Source organism: Pteropus medius, unplaced genomic scaffold (genome assembly GCF_902729225.1).
Source record: "Pteropus medius unplaced genomic scaffold, Ma_sr-lr_union100, whole genome shotgun sequence".
In the NCBI taxonomy this organism is placed as follows: Eukaryota; Metazoa; Chordata; class Mammalia; order Chiroptera; family Pteropodidae; genus Pteropus; species Pteropus medius.
The window spans coordinates 25405135-25430154 of NW_024344378.1; the positions used below are offsets into that span (position 1 = coordinate 25405135).

The 25020-nt window shown below is 39.5% G+C and overlaps 1 protein-coding gene across 1 annotated transcript in view; it reads left to right on the forward strand.

The window, feature by feature from the left end:
• Positions 1-25020, forward strand: part of MYOF (myoferlin) — a 132962-nt gene that overhangs the window by 49490 nt on the left and 58452 nt on the right. Inside the window, exons 6-21 of the mRNA XM_039870907.1 lie at positions 630-796; positions 1429-1557; positions 2809-2871; positions 2957-3007; positions 4205-4235; positions 4712-4827; positions 5508-5634; positions 6935-7038; positions 9230-9298; positions 9402-9445; positions 11927-12009; positions 14112-14150; positions 16585-16709; positions 17922-18038; positions 21619-21796; positions 22997-23121. Of these exons, the coding sequence (XP_039726841.1) occupies positions 630-796; positions 1429-1557; positions 2809-2871; positions 2957-3007; positions 4205-4235; positions 4712-4827; positions 5508-5634; positions 6935-7038; positions 9230-9298; positions 9402-9445; positions 11927-12009; positions 14112-14150; positions 16585-16709; positions 17922-18038; positions 21619-21796; positions 22997-23121 (1568 nt within the window). The remainder of the gene's footprint in view (positions 1-629; positions 797-1428; positions 1558-2808; positions 2872-2956; positions 3008-4204; positions 4236-4711; positions 4828-5507; positions 5635-6934; positions 7039-9229; positions 9299-9401; positions 9446-11926; positions 12010-14111; positions 14151-16584; positions 16710-17921; positions 18039-21618; positions 21797-22996; positions 23122-25020) is intronic.

Here is a 25020-nt window from a genome sequence, read left to right on the forward strand (position 1 = left end):
CCTGAATATGAAGAGAAGCTAGGGGGATTTGTGGGGGGACAGACGTGTGTGGAAGTGACAAACCAGGAGGAGAAGGGGAGAGCATGATGATCACCTTGATCTGCTTGGCAAGAAAACGAGAGATGAGTTTCTCATCTGCCATTGAGTGTGGAGAGGGCATTCGTGAAATCAGGAGGCTCAAGCAAAAAGGAAAGTCCAAACCTCATGAATAAATCTTGAGAGAAAAGACCTGGAGGGGAATGGTGGAGCTGAAGCCTCCTCTGCAAGGCTCCAATTTCCCACTGCATATCGTCATCCCTCCGTCCTACCCACAGGAAGGCCCCTTGACCTCAGCCTGGGCTCCAAGATCAGAACTGGGTGATTTCTGGCTCGGTCCGACTGCGCCATCTCATGCTCTCCTGTGGTCTCTGGTGGTCTCCTTGTCACTTTGAAGACAACCTAAGTGACTGTCCTGATGTATCACAAACGCATTTTCCTAAGGATCTTTACCTGAGACAAAATAACCCCAAGTCAATGTCACCAAGAAACATCTCCTTCGCCTGCCTCAGGAACACTGAAAACTCTCAGTGTTCAGGGAATCAGAGTGTTCAGACATTCATCTCTGACTGGAATCCTTATTCATGTCTTAGGAGAAGAGGAGGAAGATGGAGGTGAGGAAGACAGGTTGGACAGCATCATTAGGGGCTCTGGGCCCAAGGTGCCAGGTGGGACAGTGTCAGAAGCTCAGCTTGCCCGGAGGCTCACAAAGGGAAAGAAAAGCAGGCGGATGCTGTCCAACAAGCCACAGGACTTCCAGGTAGGATTGGCCCGAGTGCCCTGTATCCTGGTTTTGCCCCTGTATTGTCCAGCTTCTGGCAATTTTAGTGATTTTGGGAAGGACCTTTTCTATAGACAGTGGCTCAAGTATTAAAAAAGGACATCGGAGCATAAACCTAATAAGAGCTCTGTTTCTTCTGCAGCAGATGTAGTCAGATGAGGCTCTTCAGAGAAATAAAACCACACCCTTCTTTTCCCTTGGAGGTAGGAAAGAGGTAATCAAAGAATAGACGCACAGGTGTGGTGTTTTCGGAGCTCTGGGCATTGTGTTAGACTTGGAGACAGCTTTGGAGTGAGTTAGTACATCTCAAGGCTCTGGAAGATTAGGCAGGAGGATGGGGTCTGAGCTGGGACCTCAGCCCTGCCCTGCCCTGACCAGGGCCAGCTCTGAACTATTTCAACCCCACTACTGCTCTTGGTTTCTGCAACCCAAGCCCAGTCTCCACTTTGGAATAGGCACAGGTGGCCTCTTCCAGTCCGTGAGCACTAGTACATTGCTAAGCTGTTCTAGCCTGGTGTCAGCCATCCCCACAGGTGAACGGAGGCAACACCTGAAGATGCTCTTACACACATGCTGGGAAAGGGTCGGTAACAACACTCCTGTGCTTGCAGATCCGGGTCCGAGTGATTGAGGGCCGGCAGTTAAGTGGCAACAATATAAGACCTGTGGTCAAAGTCCACATCTGTGGCCAGACACACCGAACAAGAATCAAGAGAGGGAACAATCCATTTTTTGATGAGGTAAACAGGCGGAATGCATGTTCCTGCTCAGTGAGTCTGTTCTATTTATGTATACTTCCCTGCCTGCCACCCACCCACCTCTCCCCTGACCCATGTGGGAGGGGAACACATGCGCACACTTAACTGGTAAAGATGACGCAAAGTTCCAGAGTTAAACATACTAAAGTAAGAACCACTGGAGCTTGAAATCATGTGGCCTGCTTCATCTTTGGTTCTCAGAGCTGCCAGGATCTTTCTGGTGTTTTTGCAACAACTTACTGACAGAGCCCTTCCTCAGGGACCCTTGTACCCCTTATGATGGAGCACATGATGTCGCCTACTTCTGCATTTGCTTTTTCTAATTAGCAGCATGCCTCTGAGGGATGACTCTGTGTCACTAAGTAACCTGACTTTTTCAAGGTGTCAAAACTTATGTGGCTATAAAAACAATATATGTTGAAGGAAAGCAAACAGGTTTTTTTTTTTCACTAAACCTGAAATGTCCCCAATTGATAACAGTTGGTGAACATTGGTGTTTATTATACTGTTCTTTCAATTATTTTGTAGATTTAAAATACTAAGTGAAAAGTAGGAGAAAAAGTTTCAATTTAAATAAATGCTCAATCTTTCTTTCTTAAGATTAAAGTTTATTGGTACATAAAACCAAAGATGAAGCAGGCCATGTGATTTCAAGCCCCAGTGGTTCTTACTTTAGTATGTTTAACTCTAACTCTCTATATAGCCAATCAACCTTCTTAAATTTAGCTGTTACAGTGAGTTAAAATGTGGTTAACATTGACTCTACTTAGGTACTAACATTATCCAATGGGCAAACTTGGCTTTTAAGGTGTTTTGCTAGAAAGAACAAAATTAGAGAAACAAGATACAAATGGTAGAGCTAAATGTAGCAGGATTAAACTCACCTTTCCAGGTCATGCAAATCCTAAGTGTATGGGATAACTTTAGATCTTTACCTCAGTTAGCTAGTAGATATCTGGTCCCAAATGAACACTTTTACTTAGTAAAGTAAACACTATAGTTGTCACTTAATCTTTTTTCCCTTTTCCAACTTGCGGAAGTGAGTTTACCCTGACGCTCATGAAGCTTAAGCTTTAGGGCCTTTTCCAGGTCCCTGCGATGTGTTCACGTGGTCAAACTTAATTTGGAGTTTATGTATTGTATTTTTTTGAGAAGGCCCTCAAAATTATAGCTTGTTACCCACCAAACTTGAACGCATCTCTGCTAACATTCAAACATTTTTCTCTTTGACAGCTATTTTTCTACAATGTCCATATAACCCCTTCTGAATTGATGGATGAGATCATCAGCATTCGGGTAAGGGGGCCACAGCGTAGGAAGGCAGTGCCCACTAACTGCCAGATAAAGCCAATAATCTTTTCACTGCTTTTCTTTCTTCCAGGTTTACAATTCCCATTCTTTGCGGGCAGATTGTCTGATGGGGGAATTTAAGGTAAGTGTCAACAGTCTGTTTCATTCAACTTACATCAAGGATGCACACTTTCATAATGAGAAATCAGGCTCCTGGGCAGGTCCCAGGATGCCTGTCCTGGTGACATCTTAAGGTTATGTGTAAGGGATCAATGCCACGATGCTTGCTGGGAGCTGGAATACCAGCAGGATGTGAGTGCTCCAGGGGCCAGCAAACCAGCTGAGTGTCCTCTGGCCTTGGTCTAGTGGACTTCCAAAGTATAACACTTCGCAACACCCTAAAGCAAGATGCCCTGAAGGTACCACATCAGAGCTCTTCCCAGCGTTTCAGCTGTGGATGGAAGCTAATGCATGCTCCGAAGGGAAGGGGTACTTTATGGCAAGAAGCCCATCACCCAGTTCCACTTACCAGTGGCCCCAGAGTGCCATCTACAAAGCCAATTGTTATAAATCTAGAGTATGAAAGGCAAGCCAAACCAGGGATGAGAATCAGGGTGCTTTTCCAAGTAACTTGCATTAGAATTAAAGGCAAATACTTGGTAACTTCCCAGCTATTCTAATGGAATGTGCTGCCTTTCGAAGGAAGGATCTTGCAGTATCTAGAAGTCCTAGAGGATGATCTGTGTCAGGCAGATCTGTGTTCATACCCTGTCTGCCATCAACTAGCCACATGTCAACCTTTCTGATCCTTAGTTTCTTTATCTGTAAAATGAGGTCATTGTAAAGATTAAATGAGATAGAATATATAAAGCACCTAGCATAGCACTTGGCACATTGAAGTGTCCAAGCAATGATTATATTAATGATTATATTAATATTAACATTATTATTAGTTAGGAAGTTGGGCCAGGTCACTTTCTGTAGGGTAACCATCAGTCCAGGTTCGCCAGGGACTGAGGGGTTTCACAGAATGTGAGATTTTTCTGTGCTACATGGAAAGTCCCAAGCAAACAAGGACATGTTGGTCACCCAATTTCCATGATCCCTTCCAGCTCGAATACTAGCTCATTCATTCAAAATGATGATTGAGGGTCTTTATATGGGCCACAAATCAGGCAAGGCATTGGGGATGCAGAAGAGGTAAGATAGAAATGTCAAGTCTCAAAGAAATTTAAGTCTAGGCAAGAGCATCGCATTCAAATATAATAACGATGGTTTCTCTGAAGTGACTAAGCTGAATTTAAAATCTATTTAAACTCTTTTACTTATTTTTTCCCAGATTGATGTTGGATTTGTTTATGATGAACCTGGTAAGTAATGTTCTCCCCATGAACTGGAAGATTCTGGGAATCAAGAAAATTTGGGAGAATCAAGAAATCAAAAAAGAGTGTTTTTTTTGTTTTGTTTTTGATTCAAGAAGGGAAAGGATACTTAGCGGGAATGAATAATAGTAGCTTAGTATAGATTTATTTTTTTTAATCTAATGGTAATTATCCTAACACAAATAGATAATTTCTCTGTTTTGTGAGGATATTTTGATATTATCAAAATCAATTGTAAAACCAGTTGATAGAGTTTAGAGAGTCTTGTTTAAGTCACACCAGAGCAGGATGAAGGTAGGAGCCGTACAAAGTATAGCTCATTAATATAGACACTTATCATTGAATTTGGTGTTTCATAATGACACTTGGGAGGAAATGTTTATATATCTTACAGCAATTGGAATCACAGATCCATCAGCTTCTCTTTAGAAAGTCCCTGTCCTTTGACTCCTTTTTTATTTTAGGTCATGCTGTCATGAGAAAATGGCTTCTTCTCAATGACCCTGAAGATGCCAGCTCGGGTGCTAAAGGTTACATGAAAGTCAGCATGTTTGTCCTGGGAACTGGAGATGAGCCTCCTGTGAGCACCTACATTCTCTACTGTTTACATTTGTTTTGTTTTGTTTTGTTTTGTTTTGTTTTGTTTTGTTTTGTTTTCACTAAAAAAGAGCACCAAGTGTTAAGCAGGTGGATGCCAGCAGTTGTGAAGTGGAACACATCTCATCAGTAACCCCAGCCCTCCAATTCCTCCTATTTTTTCTTTATGACAGAATTGTTTTCCTAGCTCACTTAGATGCCTTCCTGGTGTATATGAGTGGGTTTTTCATTAAGCACAGATATGTATGTGTTTAAGACTTCCTTGCATCATTTTAGCTACAGAGCATGGCCCACTAGCAAAATCAAGCATTGCTACCTAAAAGGACAGTTGTCATTCTAGGAAATTGGGCAGCAAACCTGAGAATAATAAGCAGCCAGAGAGAAATTGGAAGAACTTCAGGAACTCTCTCTCTCTTTGCTATTTAGTGCTCATAAAATTACAAAGAACGCATTACTTTCTCGTGATTTATCGATTGAAGAAACATAATGTGCAATGATTTTGTAGAGCAGTTTTGTTGAATTGGGGGCTGAACTCTTAAGCCAGGAGCACAAGAAGTCCTCATGGAATCAGCTCCGACTGGTGTCGTTTTACATGTATTAGTTTAGCTTCTTAAAAGTAATGCTTTTCTGTGTGTATAATTTATTATCCTGTGCCCCCAACAGCCTGAGAAACAAGATCGTGATAATGACAGTGATGACGTGGAGAGTAACTTGTTACTGCCTGCTGGCATTGCCCTCCGGTGGGTGACCTTCCTGCTGAAAATCTACCGGGCGGAAGATATCCCCCAGAGTACGTATTGATTTAATTCTGCCCTGAGATTATTAGTTATCTGCATACTTAGATGTGTTAAAATCATACTCCGAAAAAGGATCAGTGTTCCCTACCATTTTTTTTCCTTAAAGGCCTTCATGAATTTATTTTCATTCATTCTGGCCCCATTGAAAACTACCCAAGCTAGTTTATGGGGCCAATTGGTCACTGAACCATGTTCCTTGCTGAGTGTTTGGCCCGTTCTGCTCCATTTCCTCTTTCTTTAGTGTTCCAGATATCTTTATTCTAGAGAATACTAAAGAGAGGCCAGCAGTCAGCACTTTCAGCTCCTGTGATCCCAAATGAATATGTGAAATTTTATAAACAAATAAATGTGTTTGCTATTGGATTATTTAAAATGTCTAAGCAAAGGGTGGTTAAGTACCAATAACGAGAAGTCTGTCGCTATTGTATTATGAGACACGTGTATTAAGAGATTGGATTCATTCAAGAGGATCACTTACAGTGATTTTATTCATAGAGGCTAGTCCAGTTACTCCTCTGTCATTGCCAAGGACCAAACATCCTATTTGCCTGGCCTGGTTTGTCTGCTTCCTGCTTGGGCCCTGGGACATTGGACCCCTCTTCAAGTCCCCAGGAGGCAGCACCCACTGTTCAGGCCATGGGTCTCTTCAGGATTTGCTGCTTTTACTGGGAACCATCCCCTCCCCTTTTTAAAGACCCTATAATGCCTCCCAATACCATCTTTTCCTCAGAAATATCTTAAATGACATAAATAAATTAAAGCTCCCATTATACTTCCTACTTGTTTAATTGATCTCTGTTCACTTTTATTTGTTAAAACAGAGAAATCTGCTGTTTGTATTGATTAAATGTGTTACTTATGATTATGCCAAATTTCCTTGAATTTCTCTGAAAAAGTCAGATTAGGTCTATATCATTTTGACCTGAAGCACCTTTTCCAGGTTGAAATCAGGCCTGAGTTTGAGAATTGTCTCTTACCCTATCTGGATAGACTGTCTTTATTCTATTTTTTTTCCTTGATAAATGATTGATACTTAACATAATAATTTATCGATCTATTTTTCAAGGTGCTCCTGTTGATTTTAAAACTCTATGGGGAGAAAAGATTTTCTCTCTCAACTAAGACTCAAAGAATTTTCACAATACATTGTGACTAGCTCTTGCCACTTTTGAGAACAATCATTGTTGGAACTATATTCATGTACAGGAGGACATTTTTAATTTTGTTAAGTGATTTCTATTTTTTTCAAGAGAATCAAATTTAATTTCTGCTATGCAACATGTTACTTTCCAGTGGATGATGCTTTCTCACAGACAGTGAAGGAAATATTTGGAGGCAATGCAGATAAGAAAAATCTAGTGGATCCTTTTGTAGAAGTTTCCTTTGCTGGGAAAAAGGTTTGTACATTATCTACATGCAGATGTTTCTAGAAATACATATATAAACCAGTGTGCTTTCCTTAGAGTGAATTCCTGCTTATTCTTTGTTAAAGTGGCCCCCTGATGAGCTGGGCACTCTGCAGGAACACAGATTATCTAAGTCTGAACATGCCAGACTTCTCCACAGATTTATTTTGGAGTGGAAAGTATGCAGGGCTCAAGTTGGAAAATTCAATCTTTTGAAAAATTAGAATAGTGAAAGCAACCATTGAAATATTTGGATTATTTCCCAGGTCTAAGCATTATCTTAATTGTAGGCGAGTCCACTCACCAGCAATAATTATCCCTGGTAAATGTAGGATATCGCCCCTGAATGCCCAGCTGCCCACTCCTGTCATGTTTCTCACCTCCCATGGCCCAACGAGGTGCTGTAAATGGAGAGTCAGGCAGGGGAACCCCATCCTGGTCCTTTGGGAAAAGCTGGGGGACTCTTGGTATAGGAACATCTGTAACCACCCCTTATACCTACAGAGAGGGTCAAAGGTCGAAGAGTGGGATTCCATAATAGAATAACCCTGCACCGTGGACAACGGTAGGAGTGAAGAACTAGTATCTTCTATGTATTTTGAATCATTATTTATGAAAGTGAGATTTGGCAAATGACACACACACAGACTGGATATTATTTCATAAGAGAGTCAGTGGGGAGTGGTCGGAAAGCCCTCAAGTCTGGAATGAGATGAGACCTGATTTAAAGTCAGACTTCACCCTGTTGTACACCTGTACCTAATCTAATATTGTACGTCAATGATAATAGAAAAAAATAAAAATATAAAATTTTTAAAAAAGAAAAAAGATATATAGCAAAACTCTATAGATTAAAAAATTTTTTAACAATCTTGAGACCAAAATTTAATACACTTGCCTATGTCAGAATAAAAATTATCCTAAGCCCTAATCACAAATAAAGAAAACATTTTTAAAAATTCATACTTTACCCTACTCCATAGGCAGTTAAGGCAAATTCTTCTGAATCTGAATATAAATGGAGATAATAATAATCTCATAGAGTTGTTGAAAGGGTTAATTAATTCAAGAAGTAATTATTGGAGCCTATTAAGTATCAGATACTATCCCATGTGTTGAGATTGAGAAGTGAGCAAGACAGTCATTGCTGTCATGGAGCTTTCTTTGTAATAGAGAGGACGATAAACAAGCAAATAAGTAATTGAATAATTCCCATACTCCTAAGTACTACATAGAACACAAAGCAGGAACCAGAGGTGATTGGGTACGGGTTTCGAGGGGTATTTAGCTATGTTATCATGTAGGACACCTTCGAGGAAGTGACATTTGAGCAGGGAAGATCTGGTGGGGAGGGGAGGGCAGGAGCTTCCAGGCAGAGGGAAGAGCAGCTGTAAAGTCCCCAAGGAGGAGACACGTTTGCAGCGAAAGAACATACTGGTGATGAGTGGAGTGAGCAAGGGGGAAAATTAAGAGATGAGGTCAGAAAGATGTGTGTGGTGGGGCAGGTAGGGCTTTATCAGCCAGAGAAGGGGTCTGGACTTTATTCTAGGTGTACTAGGGGAACTCATGGAGGATGCTGCACAGGGAAGTGACATGAAAGTGAGGCGGCAGGAAAGGAAGTGGGAATCCAGATAGGAGACAGCTGCAGGTGTCTGGCAAGGTCAGGATCTACATGAAGATAGCGGTGTCAGGATGTACTGATGGATTGGATAAGGCATGGAAAAGGGAGAGAGATGTTATAGCTTTTTAACAGTTTCCTTCAGTTTGTTCTAAGCATGAGCAACCTGGTGAATCGTGGTGGAAAGACTGGGACAGGAATCAGTTAGGGGAAAAGGAAAAGGGGGGCTTGTGGGCAGGATCAAAAGATCCATTTGTATATGTTAATAAAGTGATGCTCATTAGACAGTATGTAATATGTATTCAATTAACTTGTATTATTACAGTAATACAGTGTTAGAAATCTAGCAATTGAAAACAAACTTTTAGTGCATAGAAGAAGCAAAGAACAATATTAAACTCGTGTGATATTTTACCAAATCATTATCAAGGTAAACCGTAACCAGGTTACTACATATATAACTTATAAGTAAACTGCTAGAGTCATAATCTAGTATGCATATATTGTAAACTTTTGGAAATAAGAAACTTGAATGCCTATGGTTTTGCTTTGATGATTTTACAGGTTTGCACAAATATAATTGAGAAAAATGCAAACCCTGAGTGGAATCAAGTCGTTAATCTTCAGATCAAGGTTTGACTTCCTTTATTTTCAAAAAAAGTAATAATAAATATTTATTTTAATAGTTACTGAATACGTTGAAAAATAACGACTTTTTTCTTTTTCTTTTTAATAGTTTCCTTCAGTGTGTGAAAAAATAAAGCTAACAGTATATGACTGGTGAGTTAAAAAATGGAATTGTATCTAATTCAAAATTAAAAAAATTAAACATTTGGATATTGAATGTTGTTTGGATAAGAAAGTTATTCTAGATGGCCTAACTCTTACTTTTCAGTTTTTTTGCTTTTTTTCTTAGAGGGAAATGATAAACTGCTTCTGGAATTGGATGTTTTCTTTAAAAAATAATAATAGTGTTGTTGCAGAAAAGCTTTAGATATCTTAGTTCAACTGCTCGTAACAAAAGAAGGAAAAAATGATCTGAAAATGCCACAAGATAAGGAATTAAATACCATTAGGCTGTTCAAAATCTACCTCAGAAATGGAGTAAACCATTTCTTAGGAGGAACCAGCAGAACATTTCATTATTCTTATTCTTCAAAATGAAAACAAACAGAGCTACCTATCTGATTGAATGCAAAGGAAATTCATTGAAAGGTTCTGATGGAATTTTTACTAGACCAACCTCTTAGCAATGATTAGCCATAATGAGACCATTCTTGGGTGTGATCTAGTTACATGGGGCATTTAATTGGCAGCCCTTAGATCCCTGAGAGTGAAAAATGGCAAATATCATCATCTTGTCATCGTCATCATCATCATTATCATCATCATCAGTGTTTATTATGATTTACCTACTGTTTTTTGAGTATGACTGCCAGGTTTTGTGCCTCGTGCTTTACCTGCATTTTTCCATTTAGTTTTTAGAGGAACCCTATGAAATAGAGAGTAGTATTAGTTCATTTACAGATGAAATACTGAGGCTCAGAGAGGTCAGGTAACCTGCCCATAGTCACTGAGATTTAGAGACCTACTTGGGCCTCCCACTGTCTGGCCCTAGTTTTTCCTTTGGCCAAATGTATTTAACTTTCATGTTAGCGCCCTCTTGATACTATGGCAACAGGGCACTTTGGGAGGAGGAGAGTGAGTTTCATTTTGTTCAATGACTACAACACAGTTAATTGGGGGCCATGAAGGGATCTGGGGGAAAAATGTCCCTTCTAATAAGTGTGAGCTAGTTTTAAGGCACTTGGGACCCTCAGGTGACATTCTGGAGGTGCTCCTGGGGCCTCAGGAGCCCTTGGGAGTGTTAGTCTGAACCATACATAGTTCAGGTGACCACCTTGTCTCACAGGTTCTACAGTGGGCTGATCACTGATTGAGCCATTCCAGAGGTGCCTGTGGTCATTGCAAATGTTGGGGTTTTTTCTGACCTAGTCTGCCCTCTCCAAAGCAATAGTGCAGCTCAGGATGCACAGAAGGATCCTGTTTAACTGGGGAATTTTTGGATCTAGATTTTAGGTTATATACCCTATAGGGTATTTGCACAACTGATGGAAAGCCAAGAATTCTTTAAATGTAGTCTAGACCCTTCTGGATGGACAGAGAAGATGCAAGCCCCATGCATGTGGCTTAATACCCATAAATAATAATTTTCTTCATGCCAACTGTGTTATAGAAAGTATAACTGTGTTATATAAAGTAAATAACTTTCTACAACCTAATATTATTCTATATTATGATATATAATATTATATATAAAATATAGAATATATAATATTACTATAATATAGAATAATATTATACTATAGTATAATCTTTCCTCAAAATACCAAAACTTTCCTCCTTCCCAGGGGTCTTAAATTTCAGAGTGGATGTTCCATTAGGTGGAATTAAGAAGAAGGGGAATTAAACAGAGAGGATGTTATTAACATAAATCTTATTTTTTACATGTACTGTGTGCCCAGCCAGAGGCTATTTCATAGGTTAGGTTCACAGACTATTTAAGATACCCATGGAATGACATACAAGGTTGTATGTATTTGTAGTGGGCAAACTTGTCCCCACCATATAGACAAGATTCAGGTTATAGACAAGCAATCATAGTCAGAAAAACAGCATTTATCACACAGTAGGTACTCAATAAATATTTGAAATGAATTGAAAGAGAATTTTTCTCCCTATTAAAGACCCTCAGATATACCTTATTGTAGTTGTTAATCCATCATAGTAATTAGTATAAACATGATAAAATATGTGCACTTATTCTATGTAGTATGATTATATTATGCTCATTATGTAATATGCCTTTAATTGATTCATTCATTTTATGACATTGGTATTGTGGCCATAGGCAAAATTCTTAGACCTCCAGAAAAATCTCTGTTTTTACAACTGAAATAAACTGTCCGACTAGGTCAGCGTTTCTTAAAGAGTAGTTGGAGGGCTATCTTCATCAGAATCAATTGGGTTATATATTTGTTATGAATGCAGACTCTTGTTCTCCACCTCTGCTTCTCCTGAATCAAAAGCTTGGATAGGACATGAGAGTAGAGAGTTTCCAAATGATTTTTAAAGTGCAGTAAAGTTTAAGGCCCACTGGACAGGATGAGTTCTGACATCTAGGTCTTTTCCAACTCTTAGTATTGTTGAAATGAAGATGTATTCTTACAGATGGAGGTCTTAACCTGTTCTTTTACATAGGGACCGCCTTACCAAAAATGATGTAGTTGGAACAACATATCTACACCTTTCTAAAATTGCTGCCTCTGGTGGGGAAGTGGAAGGTAAGTCACACAGCAGAGCTACAACAAGACAGGGTACAGAACTTTTGGAGAAGGAATGAACTGGGGTAGCCACCTGGCAATGGACTTGATTTCTTAAAAGCCAAGTGTAATGAGCCTAGTGAACCATTTCAGTGATGTTTTGGTGATGACCAGCAAAACACCTAATTAGTAATTAATCACCAAAGCAAATAACGGTTTGAAGATTTTAGCTTTCTTGCTCCTATCCAAAAACTTTTTCCCAGTAGCTGTTTTATAAATTTTTGAGTGTCAGTGCAGAATGCTAGTACCTTATTTATTTTTTTTTTTTAAGAATGGCATTGAAACAAGTCCACCCAAATATAAAATAATATTCCCTTTCTTAATTGACTTCCTTGGCAGGAAAAAGGAGGTCAGATGGCAATGAACCATGTAATCTCTGCTCTCTAAGATAATGTGAATTTTGTTTTCATGCCTTTCATCCTAACAGGCATTGGTAACCAATACACTTTTCTTTTCCTTGTTTTCCATACTGAGAACTAATTGCCTATACCTGGCATTATGCCTCTGTGCATATATCAGAAATTATAATAGGGAATGAAGGAGAAAAATTAAGATAATAAGAGAAAAAATTTAGTGTTAACACATTAATAAATCAGTAGTTTATTTTTTGTTACCAAAATGAAAATAACATTCTTATAATTGCCAATACATTAAACATATTGAGTAAAGTGAGAGAATTTGAGACATATTTTGTCTAGAGAAACCTAAAGTTCCTCTTATTCTCATCTTGTTCAAGAAAGGACTTTATAGGTTTTTTTTTTTTAATAAATATATTGTTAATCTAAGCAATAGGTAGCATGAATAAGAACCTGGTAGATAATAGAAATATGGTAAAGAAGATTTCCTCTCTCAAGAAGAAAAAAAGGCAACTAGAAATTCTGAGAAAAACAAAGAGCTGAACAAAGAAAATATAGTCCAAATATAAGATCGTGTGTGGCATTATTTTAAGTAAATGGTAGAAGTTAAGAGAATCTATCTGAACATGTGGCATAGAGTACCATGCTGCTGGAACAGCAGGTAGCAAAGGAAATGTATTATAACTCACCTTTTCTCCACAAAGAACAATATTTACATGGTAACTGTAATGAAATCACTATTGATTTGTTATTTATTAAAATTAAACCTGTAGTCAAGGCTCTAAACAAAATCTGAATTTCATCGCCCATTACAACGTAAAAGTAAAGATACAGAAGGTAGGGGTTAGAGGTGAAAGGAGGCTCTAGCCTCTTCTTATCAAGTGAGGAATCCAGATATAAAGACTATTTTAAATCATTGGTTTGATGAAGATTGGTTATATAAAGACTAGATTAAATCTATTAATTAAAGGTAACCAAAAGTAATTAAAAATCATACTATAACTATATTAGAGGGTAAAAATTATTAAATTTATTTATCATTAGCAGGAAGTCATTAAATAATTACCTGAAGATTATCTTCAAGAAATATTAAAATAAGCATCTTTCTTAGTGATAACATCCATTCATTCATAAAAGCAGAAGTTGTTACAATCTGTTTCAGACCCTGTCTCTGAGGCCTTTTCTCATTGCAGGCCCATTGAACAGTTTGTTACAGGGTCTCAAAATAACAACTAGCAGCAGGCATCTCCCCAAAAGAAACAAATAATATTCCATAAACTACAGACCTTTGCTTACACAGCCTTGGACTACATTAGCTTAGATTTTCTAGACTTGGTCCCAACTAAGTCAGATATAAGACAAGTAAATGTTTTATTAAAAACACGAAATGTTGGTAACATCACCAGGCCTCCTTTGGTGGTGAGAAGCTAACTCTTCTCTGATGCCTGGCTGCCCTGGGGCTGGAGAGATCAGATTATTTCATGTGCGGCAATTCTGCAAATTGTCATAAAGTTTTGAGCCATTTGCATTTAACCCGTGAGATTTGTATAAATTACAAAAGGATCATGTGGCTTGGGTCTGAATTTTGGATTTTTCTGGTGTTGCTAAACCACTTACATAGCACTGGACCTGATTAACTTTTTTAATTCCTCTTTTATAATGCCATGTTTCTCTTGTTGTTTAACCAATTGTATTTTTACTATGTAGATTTCTCGTCTTCGGGATCTGGGGCTGCATCATATACAGGTTTATGCTTTGCAACCTTCTAAATCTTAGTATGATCTTATTAAGAATTTACTGATTGCCTAGAGAATCTTTTTTTTGACATTCTGCTGTCTTAAAAATAATTTTTGTATTAGTGCTTTATGGTTTTCCTGCATGACTAAGCTTAAAACGAATGTGCTTACCAGGCATTGCTACATGTCTAACGTCTGATATTTTTCACCTCGATGCAAACCATCCTATTTGGCTTCATTGTAAATAATTGTTTTTAAGATATAACATTGGTTGTGATTGTTGTTCATGTTCAATACATAGAGGTATGGGGCATTAAATCAGTGTCCAAAACGTATGAAATAACTTACCCCCACTTTCAACGTGGATTGCTAGGTTGGAAGATACTGAATGCTTTCCACTTTGTACTGTGAAGGTCTTCATCTTCCAAGTATGAGGGATCATAACCTGTCCTTTGGTCTGCACAGCTCTTGCCATTCTTTGCAAGTTTGCTCAATGCTCTTACACGTGACCATCACAACTCTCCTAGGGCAGATGCTATTCCCAGAATAGATGAGGACTCTGACGTTTAGAGAGGTTTGTCATCTATCGAGCCCATGCTAATCACCTACAGTTGTGGTGAGAGGGAAAAGAGATAATTGCTTGTGAGAGAGCTTTGTAAACTTTAGCTCTGTGAAAATATACAATGTTATCACCCACCTTTATGTAATTACACAATGCCACATTCTTTTTAAGACACCAATCTCATTATCTTATAATCAGACTTTATATAAATATTAAGTGGTCCTTAGTTTTGTAACAAATTTCGCAGATTTGTTAACACTTCATTTCTTCGTTCATTTGTGCAGCCAACCAACGAACCAACCAGTACTCAGTGTTTAGGGAATCAAAATAAAACATGCTTAAATCTTGCCCCTCCCCATGAAAGGAATTTATAGTGTCACAGAGATAAGCATCTATTTGAGTTCAAAAGTTAAAATATAAAGTGATAACTTATGGAAATCCAAAATGCCGAGGAGCTTCAGAGAAGTGAAGGAGGTGTAGAAAATGCTGTTTGAAAATTTGGTTGTAGCCAGGTCAGAGGAAAACCCCGATGGTCAGGCTAAAGAATATTTGTTTTATTTTTATAGGCTTTTGAAGAACATTGGGCATTTGATGTGATAATTGTGCATAAAATGGGTTAGGAAAGTTTGGAGGCAGGAAGTTTGTGAGAGGCTAGGCTGTCATTTATTACTTTCCTATATCTTAATTTAAACATTTCTTTTCTCTTGCTCTCTTCACTGACATCAAAGTTCTGCTTACTCTCTGCCAATGTGCATGGTTCTTCCTTCTCCTAGAAAGTGCTCGGGTCCATTTACACATGTAGGAGAGCCACAAATAATAAAAAAGTTTATAAAATACCTGTCTATACAGTTTTGTCAGCTGTATATTCATAGGCATTCTGCTCACCTGCTACTTTTACCTTTCTCTCTTGGTTTTAAGCGTAGATTTGGAAAGGGCCATAGAGGTGATCTAGTCAACCTCCTGTCCATAACAGGAATCATCTTGATGAGGTCCTGAAAGACAGGCTAAAGTCTTGTCCTTAACATTTCCTCTGTCCCTAATGAGATCTATCCTATTGTTTAACATTCTAATTCATAGAAAGATCTTCTTTACACTGAGTGAACCAAAGTTGGCCTCCTCATAGCTCCCAGCAGTGGTCCTTAGTCTGCTTTTGGGGACAAGTCCATCCCTCTGCATTGGAGCCATTCAGATGGTTATAGGTAGCTCTTACTTTCCCCATATTCACTCACAATCTCCCTTTGGCTCCTGCTATTTGCTTACATTGCCTTCAGTGCCCCTCATTGGGGAGTAATCTCGCTAAGGCCAGGTAGCAGAAATAAGGAGCATATTGAATGCTCATTACAGATAGAATGTAGCGAATGGGGACTTCATGTTGGTTATGAATATCATGTGATTTTATACCATAGGCAGACAGTTTATTGTTGAATATAAAAAATTTTTAATGTTTTATATATTTTAACTTGAGACTACATGACTTTTTTTTGGAACAAGTAAAGTTAATCTGATATACATCACTTAAATGACATCCCAAAACAATATAATCTTTGCCTCAATTGCCAATGACATGTTTAATACAATGCCAATAAACTTGCAAAAAATGTGAAGGTCACCTTGAAAGTCTTATTCTTTCATTTGAATAGCATTATCTTTTTGTAAGATAATGTATTTACTTGAACTACCCCCAAAATGTTTTTTATTTAATGTTTTATAGCAATAAGAAAAGGGAAATATGGCAAGTCTCACAAGTGCTTATGATTTCCACTAATACAACTAACTTGCAAAATGGAAGAAAGCAGTCTCACCCAACTAATTCATAACTAATATTTATTTCAACAGATTGAGTATTAAAAGCCTAAAATCTAATGATGATGTTATCTCTCAGCAAATACAGGAGAAACAGAGGTGGGCTTTATTCCAACATTTGGACCTTGTTATCTAAACCTTTATGGAAGCCCCAGAGAGTACACGGGATTCCCAGACCCTTATGAAGAGCTAAATACTGGAAAGGTTAGTTTCTCAATTAAGGTTTGTTATTAATGAGTGCTGATTAATTCGATTTCTTCTTATAATAGTTATGATTAAGTCTCATATTTAGGGAATCCCTAAATACACACACACACACACACACACACACACGACTAAGTAAGCATTGAAAGATAGAAGTCTCATGCTCCTCAAGGCTTAGAATGCAAGAATAGAAAAGGATCCTGGAGATCATCTGATTCGGTAATTGCAAATGCATAGTGTGGCCATTTCCCCACTCGTACGCTTAGGGCAGATGCCAATCAATGCTGGCTCTCTTTGCTAATAAGCAGATGTGCTGCCTCAGAATTCTATTCAATGCCATGTTCTAAGAATTTACCAAATGAATGGAGGTGATATGCCTAATGAAATTCTTTGCTACCTCTGATCTGATCCAACCTCTTTATTTTGAAGATAAGGACATGGAGGCCCAGAGATGGGAAATACTCATTACACCACAGTAGAAGCCAAAGTAATACCTTTTAGTTAGCACCCCCAAACCCAGAAAGGGACTGAAGTAGAAAGAAAAAGCCCTAGGAGGAGGAGATCGGAGACTAGCTGTGGAGGTGGAAGCCTTCCCTTCCTCTCCAGGAGATTTTATTGCCAGCATCGCTGGGTATGATGGGAGGAGTATCCAATATTCATTTTCACCCTCAGCCGCACCCAGCACATCTTCCTCCTTTACTTTCTGGCTACTCTGAGTCTTGCCCTGGTTGCCAACATGGCAGCCTCCCTATTCTGAGAAGAGGAGAAGAAGAGCCAAAGTACTGTAGATAAATGCAGAGCCGCTCCACTGAAGTAGGGTGAGAGGGACTTAGAGATTCTTCCATTGCCACCCCTGGTCTCTGGGAACCCCTCCTGGATCCTTAAAAGCCACTGACCTCAGTCATGGCTAAGGTCCCTTTCAGCCCTGGCTCCCTTGGCTCTCTTTGGGAAGCTATCTGAAGTCACTGGCTCTCATTTCAGTTACCAAAGACCTGAATGCAGCTGAGAGAGTTACAGACTGACTCATTTTGGAGGTTAGGGCCATGGAACAAGAAACTTTTTGTAGCTGCATTAGCCTGACTAGAGAGACATTTTTTTCCTTTCCTTTTCTTCCTTTCCTTTTCTTTTCCTTTCTTTTCTTTTTTTCTTTTCTTTTTTTTTTTTTTCTGTTGTTCATGCCTAGAGGAATAATCCTGTGTTGTTACCTTTCAGGGGGAAGGGGTTGCCTACAGAGGCAGAATCTTGGTCGAATTGAGCACTTTTCTTGAAAAGACGCCACCAGATAAAAGGCTTGAGCCTATTTCCAATGATGACCTGCTGGTTGTTGAGGTAAGTGCTGGAGTGCGGACACTACTTGGCATAGAAAAGGGTGTTTTAAAAGATTGGTGGTGGGATGGGAGTACTGGCCTACCTGAGCAAGGGGACCTGAAGGGGACATCCAGGGATTGAAGAGTAAGCTGTGGCAGTTGGAGAGAGACCTGAGTCATAGCAAGTGCCCTTCAACACCCTCTTGATCTATCTACAGCAGCTCAAAGGGGATGATAAGACTCGTTTCATTACCATTGTCACCCATCTTTAGTAAACAGATCGAAGATAGCAAGTTGGGCAATTTACTTTGAAACAGTCTCCTTGTCACTGACCCTGAACGTTCCATTCCTTGTGGGGCCACAGCCACCTTCAAGAGCTATTATTAACTGCTGTTTTTTATCCTGCTTAACAATAATTACCCCCTTCTTCAAAATCACTTCTGATACTCTACCCTGTACCAACTCCATCTACAGTGTGCACTGCTCATTGACCTGAAGGAGAGCCCCAAGGCCCTAAAAAGGCAAAGAAACACACTTCTGTATCCAATAAACTATAATTTACAAGCTTTAACATTTTTTTGCTATAGGCGGTTTTGTCCCAAGGCTACTAAGGGAGAGCCTCCTAAGGAAAGCTAAGGCTTTTGACTTCCTTAAATGGTGTTGATTATTCCTTTTTCTCTCCACACTTTGAGCTATGAGGGCACAGGGGAAATGGGAAAGAGCTGGAGGAAGGGCTGAATTCTCAGCTGCACTACCCAGGACAGCCTTGCTCTGGAGCAGACAAGCAGATGGTAAAGGCACCCCTCATGGAGTTTGGACCTGAAAGATGGTCCAAGAAGCTACTCTATCTTAAGCCACTTGCTCGCAATATGTGCTACCAGCTCTGTTGGGAGTTGGATGACAGCCAGAAACCTGAATTATTGTCTCAGAGCCCAGACCTCCAGGGTGTGCGTCCTATCAGGACATCTGCACATGACTGCAGGTTATGCATGGGAAATCCAGAGAGTTCTAATGGAATTATGATCACATGAAGGTGTACAGGGCAGAACCAGCTCAGCCACAAGCAACAGCCCTGCCCTGACATCAAGCCTCCCTATGTACCTTCTCCCTTCTCTGCAGCCCCCACATTAAAATATGGCTCCAGCTTAACTACTGATCATTTTTTTTTCTGGGCCTGATTTGGACCCCCAAATTATGTTTCATTTTTTTGCTTCTTCCCTCTCTGATATCATCCTAGATGGTTTACAAAGAAGAAGTTATGCTGTATATATAAGCTCTGACTAATACAAATAACTTCCTACTCTATAATTTTCATACAATTCAAACCAAATCTAGAATTGCCACAACATTCCTGAACCGTGGATAGTTCAGGGGACTTAGTTGTGGGTGTGTTGTGAGCAAGAAAAGTGGCTACCTAAGTAACACTCTTGAACGCATTTGTGTCATTCCACAACACCAGTTTTATTGAGTAGAACCTTCTCGGATAAACCAATCAGGTACCCAAGTAGGTTAACACACAACACACAGAGGGGAAGTGTGGAGTCTTACCTGACATGCTGCACCATGGCTAAATCTCGAAGTCATTATGTTCAGTCACAAAAGAACAAATATTGTTTGATTCCACTTATATGAGGTCCCCAGGGTGTTGAATTCATAGAGACAGAAAGTAGGTAGGAATGGGGAGTCAGTGTTTAATGCATATAAAGTTTCAGTTTTGCAAGATGAAAAGAGTTGTGTGGATGGATGGTGACAGTGGTAGCAAAAAAAATGTGAATGTGCTTCATGCTACCAAACGTACAGTTAAAAATGGTTAACGTAAATTAATTTTATTATGTGTGTTTTACCATGAAAACAAAACAAAACAAAACATGGTTTTTAAATGGTTAAATACTTCTATAAATGGATGACCACATTCTGGCATCATACAAGCCAGAAGACCCAGCCATGATTTGATAAAGGCCATGATATGGATGAATAAGGAAGGAAAAGAAAATCAGTTAATGAATATCCTGCAGAGATCAAGTCATTTTTATTAGCCTCCTAGAGGTGAAAGGTATCACTACATTACTACTTAGATTATGGTACACACATTGGTAGCAAGGTAGCAATGGAAAAAAACAAACACAACACCAAAAAAGTCATCATATGCCAGAGTTTGATAGCCAAGTGACCTCTGAATCTCAGATTTAAGGACTATAAGAGCTGGGAGTTCTTTCTCTAGGATCTTTCAAATTAAACTTGCTATGGTGAGAAACTTGTCATGCAATTTGAATATTATCACTCGTAGGTCTCACAGGTTTGCCAATAGAGCACATAGCCAATGTGGCTACACTATAGTAACCACCAATGTTCTCAGCCCCAAGTGTATGCAGAGACTGCACACCAACAGAGATCCAGAACAGACTCCAGATGTAGACAATATTAAGTGGCACAATGCTTAGGATATAATCGAGGACAGCAACTTAAACCATTGCATGGCTCTGTTTGACTGAAGAAAACAAAGTGTCCAAAGATCAGTGGGGATATGATACACAAAGAAGGAGAGAAGCCACCTGAGCAAGGATTTGGGTCAGGATGTGGATTCAAGAGACTTATGTGTCCACGTGAAGGAAAGCCTAAAGGGCTCCTAGTCATTTCTGCTGGTCTGATAGATACTCAGTGTGATCATTGTTGGCTCTATATAGTCAACTCCCTCACACTCAGTAAGCCAGTAATTTAAAAAATAAAAATAAAAAAAGAAAGAAAGAAAAGAAAAGGCAGGAAGAAACAGTGTTTGATTTCTATTTCAGAAAAAGAAATACTGGTCCCTGCCCCAGGGAGACCCTGGTCCTGGACTGTTTCATGATTTAAAAAAAAGGAAGGAGCGAGGGCAAGGTTTTTAAAATCGATGGGGACTGGGAAGGACAGAATTCCTTTCCTCATAGTTCTTTCTTTAAAACTTAAAAAAAAAAACAAAAAAAAAAACTTTTACTTACTTATATAATTTACAAAATACCATTTCAGTTCCCACTTCTCCCCCTATAGTACAGGAGTCACTCACCCTCAGGCGGGGTTGGGGTGGTGTGGGGTGGGATTGGGGGCCTGGTCCGAGGAAGTGCTGGAGTAGGGGAGGTGGAAGGGGAGGGGACTGAGCACCATGAGAACCTGGCACGTGAAGACCCAAGGGCCCGGATGCACACGGGCGCAGGGAGGAGCTGGCGGGGCAAGCAGTGTGGCTTGGGGGAACCGTTATAAATTAAAAACCAAAAAAAAAAAATCAAAAACAGAAAAACTTTTCCATGTTTGTACATATGGATCTACCTAAATATTCTTACGAACTTTCATTCCTTTTTATGGATGTAACATAATTTGTTTAACCAGTGGCCTATTGTTAGACATTTGTATTGTTTTCATTTTTTTTCTCTATTTCAATAAATGCCGCAATGAACATTCTCTTTGCTCATTTGTATGAGTACAAGGGATACCGCTGGATTCCAGAACGTTCTTCACTGGCATTCAATTCAACCTTTATTATTAGGTTTAGAATTACAGATGCTAGAAATCAACATGCAAATTAAAGCAAAAGGAGCTTCACTGAGTCCTTTACCGCTCATACTTTTTAGAAATATCAGCGAAGGCGTAAGTACAGCCTGTCCGCCGTGTTCCATTCGGCCACCATGCTGCAAGATGTTGGTGAAGCCATTCAGTTTGAAGTCAGCATTGGGAACTATGGGAACAAGTTTGACTCGACCTGTAAGCCTTTGGCATCAACCACTCAATACAGCCGTGCAGTATTTGACGGTAAGGCTGGCACTAACCATTCCCTGCCGGACGCATTTACAGTGGGTACGCCACACGACAAGTAGCATGCAGCGTTTTCTTCCGCTGGTAGCCGTTATCCCTGGCATACGCTTAGTTTAGGAGACAGGAAAAAATTGAATGGGGAAAAGAGGTGGCTGGAGTTCAAGTGCCTCTAAGACGGGTCAAAACCAAGAAGTTGCAGGCCCCTTGCCAGGGGCGGAACCCCCGTGCCCCCTTCCATGCCCAATTTTAACGCTGGCTCTGCTTTATAAAGTTGCAAGATAGAGACTTGCTGAACGCTGAGCAACCTGCAAACAGCTCCTGCCCCTTCCCACCTCTGACCTGCCAGGCCCCAGATCACTCTTAGAGTGAGTAGGTGAAGTGGATGGGGCTCTGTCACTCACCAGCGCTACAGCCTTCGCCACATCACTGAATTCTAACCATCAGTTCTTCTTCAGATTTGCTGTGAGGATTAAGTGACTATATTTGAACAAAAATGCAAGAAAAACAGTCCCTACTTTTAAGGAGCTGACATTCTAGTGTAAAAAATAAATCATGATACAAGCAGGGTATAAGAATGCCCTAATAAAGGTATCAATAAATGGTTTGAGAGGATAGAGAAGGGAGAAATTCTGATAAAATTTTCCAACAGTTTAACCATAGTTTTTACCTAATTTTTGTACAAGCAGTGTTAAAATATAAAATTACTAGAAAATGCTGGCTAATAATTTTTAATGACTGTAAGGCTCTAAGTAATATCAAACCCTACATGTCCAGCTAAGGCTTTTAAAGAACAAAAAATTATTTTTTCTTGTCTCACTTCTAGAAAAAAAATATTTATTTAGAATAGCAGTTGTCAGGGACAAACACATACAATCTAATCTTCTATTTGCTCTATTTTTTGCTACTGTGTTACATAATCATCAGTGATGTTAGGATACATGATCCTGAACCACTGAAAGATCCTAAGATCATTGTGTTCAGCTTACTAGGGTATTTTAGAGAGATTTTTCAAAACAGGCTGAATTAATAACTATCTGTCCCTCAGTTGCTTAACTGAATAAAATTAAAGAACCTGACCACCCCAGACCATTCCCAAAGCATGCCATTGATCCGTAGCCCAGTTTGCACATCTCTTTAATAAACTTATTGTTTATTTTAAGTGTCCAGTGTTCACTGACCCTCAATGTTCTATACCAGGGAACTACTATTATTACTTGCCTTGGGCCCACACAAAGCCAGTTGTTACCCTGACTTCATACTGGGAGGATATTAGTCATCGTCTAGATGCAGTGAATACTCTCCTAGTCATGGCAGAACGACTGGTAAGTTTATCTTTTCTACATTTTCCTTTCACCAGAGTGAATTATGTATTAATTCTACAGGTTAGGCCACTATAACACAAGAGAGTGGTAAGCAAGATAAAACCAGTTTCTTTAGTAACAGTGGAGGTAGGTGATCCAAGGCTCATACGGAGGTTCAGCGGTGTTGGGGACCCAGGCTCTTTACCCCTTGTTGCTCTGCCCTCACTAAAGAGTTGTCTTTGTTTGTGTAGAAGAGGCAGCTCACCACTATACCCACCCTCCCGACTGAGGGGAGGGGGAAAGTGGGGGAGCAGAGGGCACAGGACTTTCCTTTGAAGAGAAAGACCTGGAATCACACACTTGATTTCTACACACATTCCATCAGCCAAAATCCAGTCATAAAATCACATCTCACTGCAAGGTAATGGGGAAATGCAGTCTTATATCTTGGAAGGCAAACTTCTCTTATTGTGGAATAGGGAGGATGGATATTGAAATGGGGGTGAGAGGTGACACAGATTCTGCCACAATTTATATGTGAAGTATGGCGTGGAGAACAGTTCATTCTAATAGATATATGTGACGCTTAGAACTCTGTTGTTAAAGCAGTAAAAATCTCCACTGTGGGAAGAGGTGGGCTCAGAGGAAACAGAGCCCGACATTTTCCACTCTTGCTATAGAGTAGAGGAACTTTCTTTGTTTGGAGGTTGGGGGGTTCCCTCTGGTAAATGCTTTGTGCATGTGACATTTGTGATTATCCATCTGGTTCACATTGATGAGGGGAAAGAGAATGCGATTGGAATATTTCTAATTAAGTCAAAAATAACTAAGTTACTTCTATCAGGTATCAGTATAAAATCCATCTGTATTAGTGTTTTGATTTCCAAATTCTATTAGTATTAATTTTCTCTAAGATCCAACCTCTGTCAAGGCTAGACCAAGACATGTGGGGGTTCTGAAATATACCTGATCTATGACTCCATGGGAAAAAGCTAAAACTATTGTTTTATGCTATAAAGACAATATTGAAGGAGAATTTTAGATTCGAGTTGACTTAAGTAAAATTGCTCACATAATACAGCTGCAATTGATATGCAATGCAGTTGTGGTATTATTTCCCATTCCCCCAGCTCAAGGGAATTGGTAGAGAATTGGTCATATCTTTATTCTAATTATGCTCTGAGTGTGAAAGGGAACAGAGTTTGCCACCCCAAAATATGCCTCTTTGGAATATTATTTTAGACTGGTTAATTTTAAGAAACAGCAGACCTAGGAGAAGCTCTGAAAACCAAGCAGAAGTTACCTTTGCAAAAGAACATCTACATTTGTAAAGGAGATCTCCATCTGTAAGGATGTCTCCCTCACTGTACCAGGCCTGCCTTCACTATCAATGGAGAAGCCTTGGATTTAAATCTGGATAACAGCCTTGGATTTAAATCTGGATAACAACCTTACCCTTGTTTTCTGTGCTTTTCCTGGTAACCTGTCATACCTGACTCTCTACTCCCAACATCTTCTTTTGTATTTAGCTGAATGTGATATTTAAGGTGATGTCTTCCACCATTTTGGCAAGACACTCAGTGTTCCTGGGTCTCTCCCGTGTATATAGGAGGTATTCAAGTTATTAAACTTTAATTTGTTTTCCTCCTGCTAACCTGTCTCATGTTCATTTGATTATTAATCCAGCCGGAACATTAAAGGGTAGAAGATAATTTTTCCTTCCTGACGGGTGTTCAGCATTTTTCATCCCAGTTCTTCTCATTAGCTTTCTCCATTAACCAAACTCTCATAGTCCCATGCTAATCTGGACAGGATGGTGATAAAGCCTGAATGGTGGGCCCACTATCAACCTGCTGGCAGATGCTCCAAGTGATGTGGCAATATGTTCTGGGCTTATCTTGCACTTTCCCTGCCAGCCTT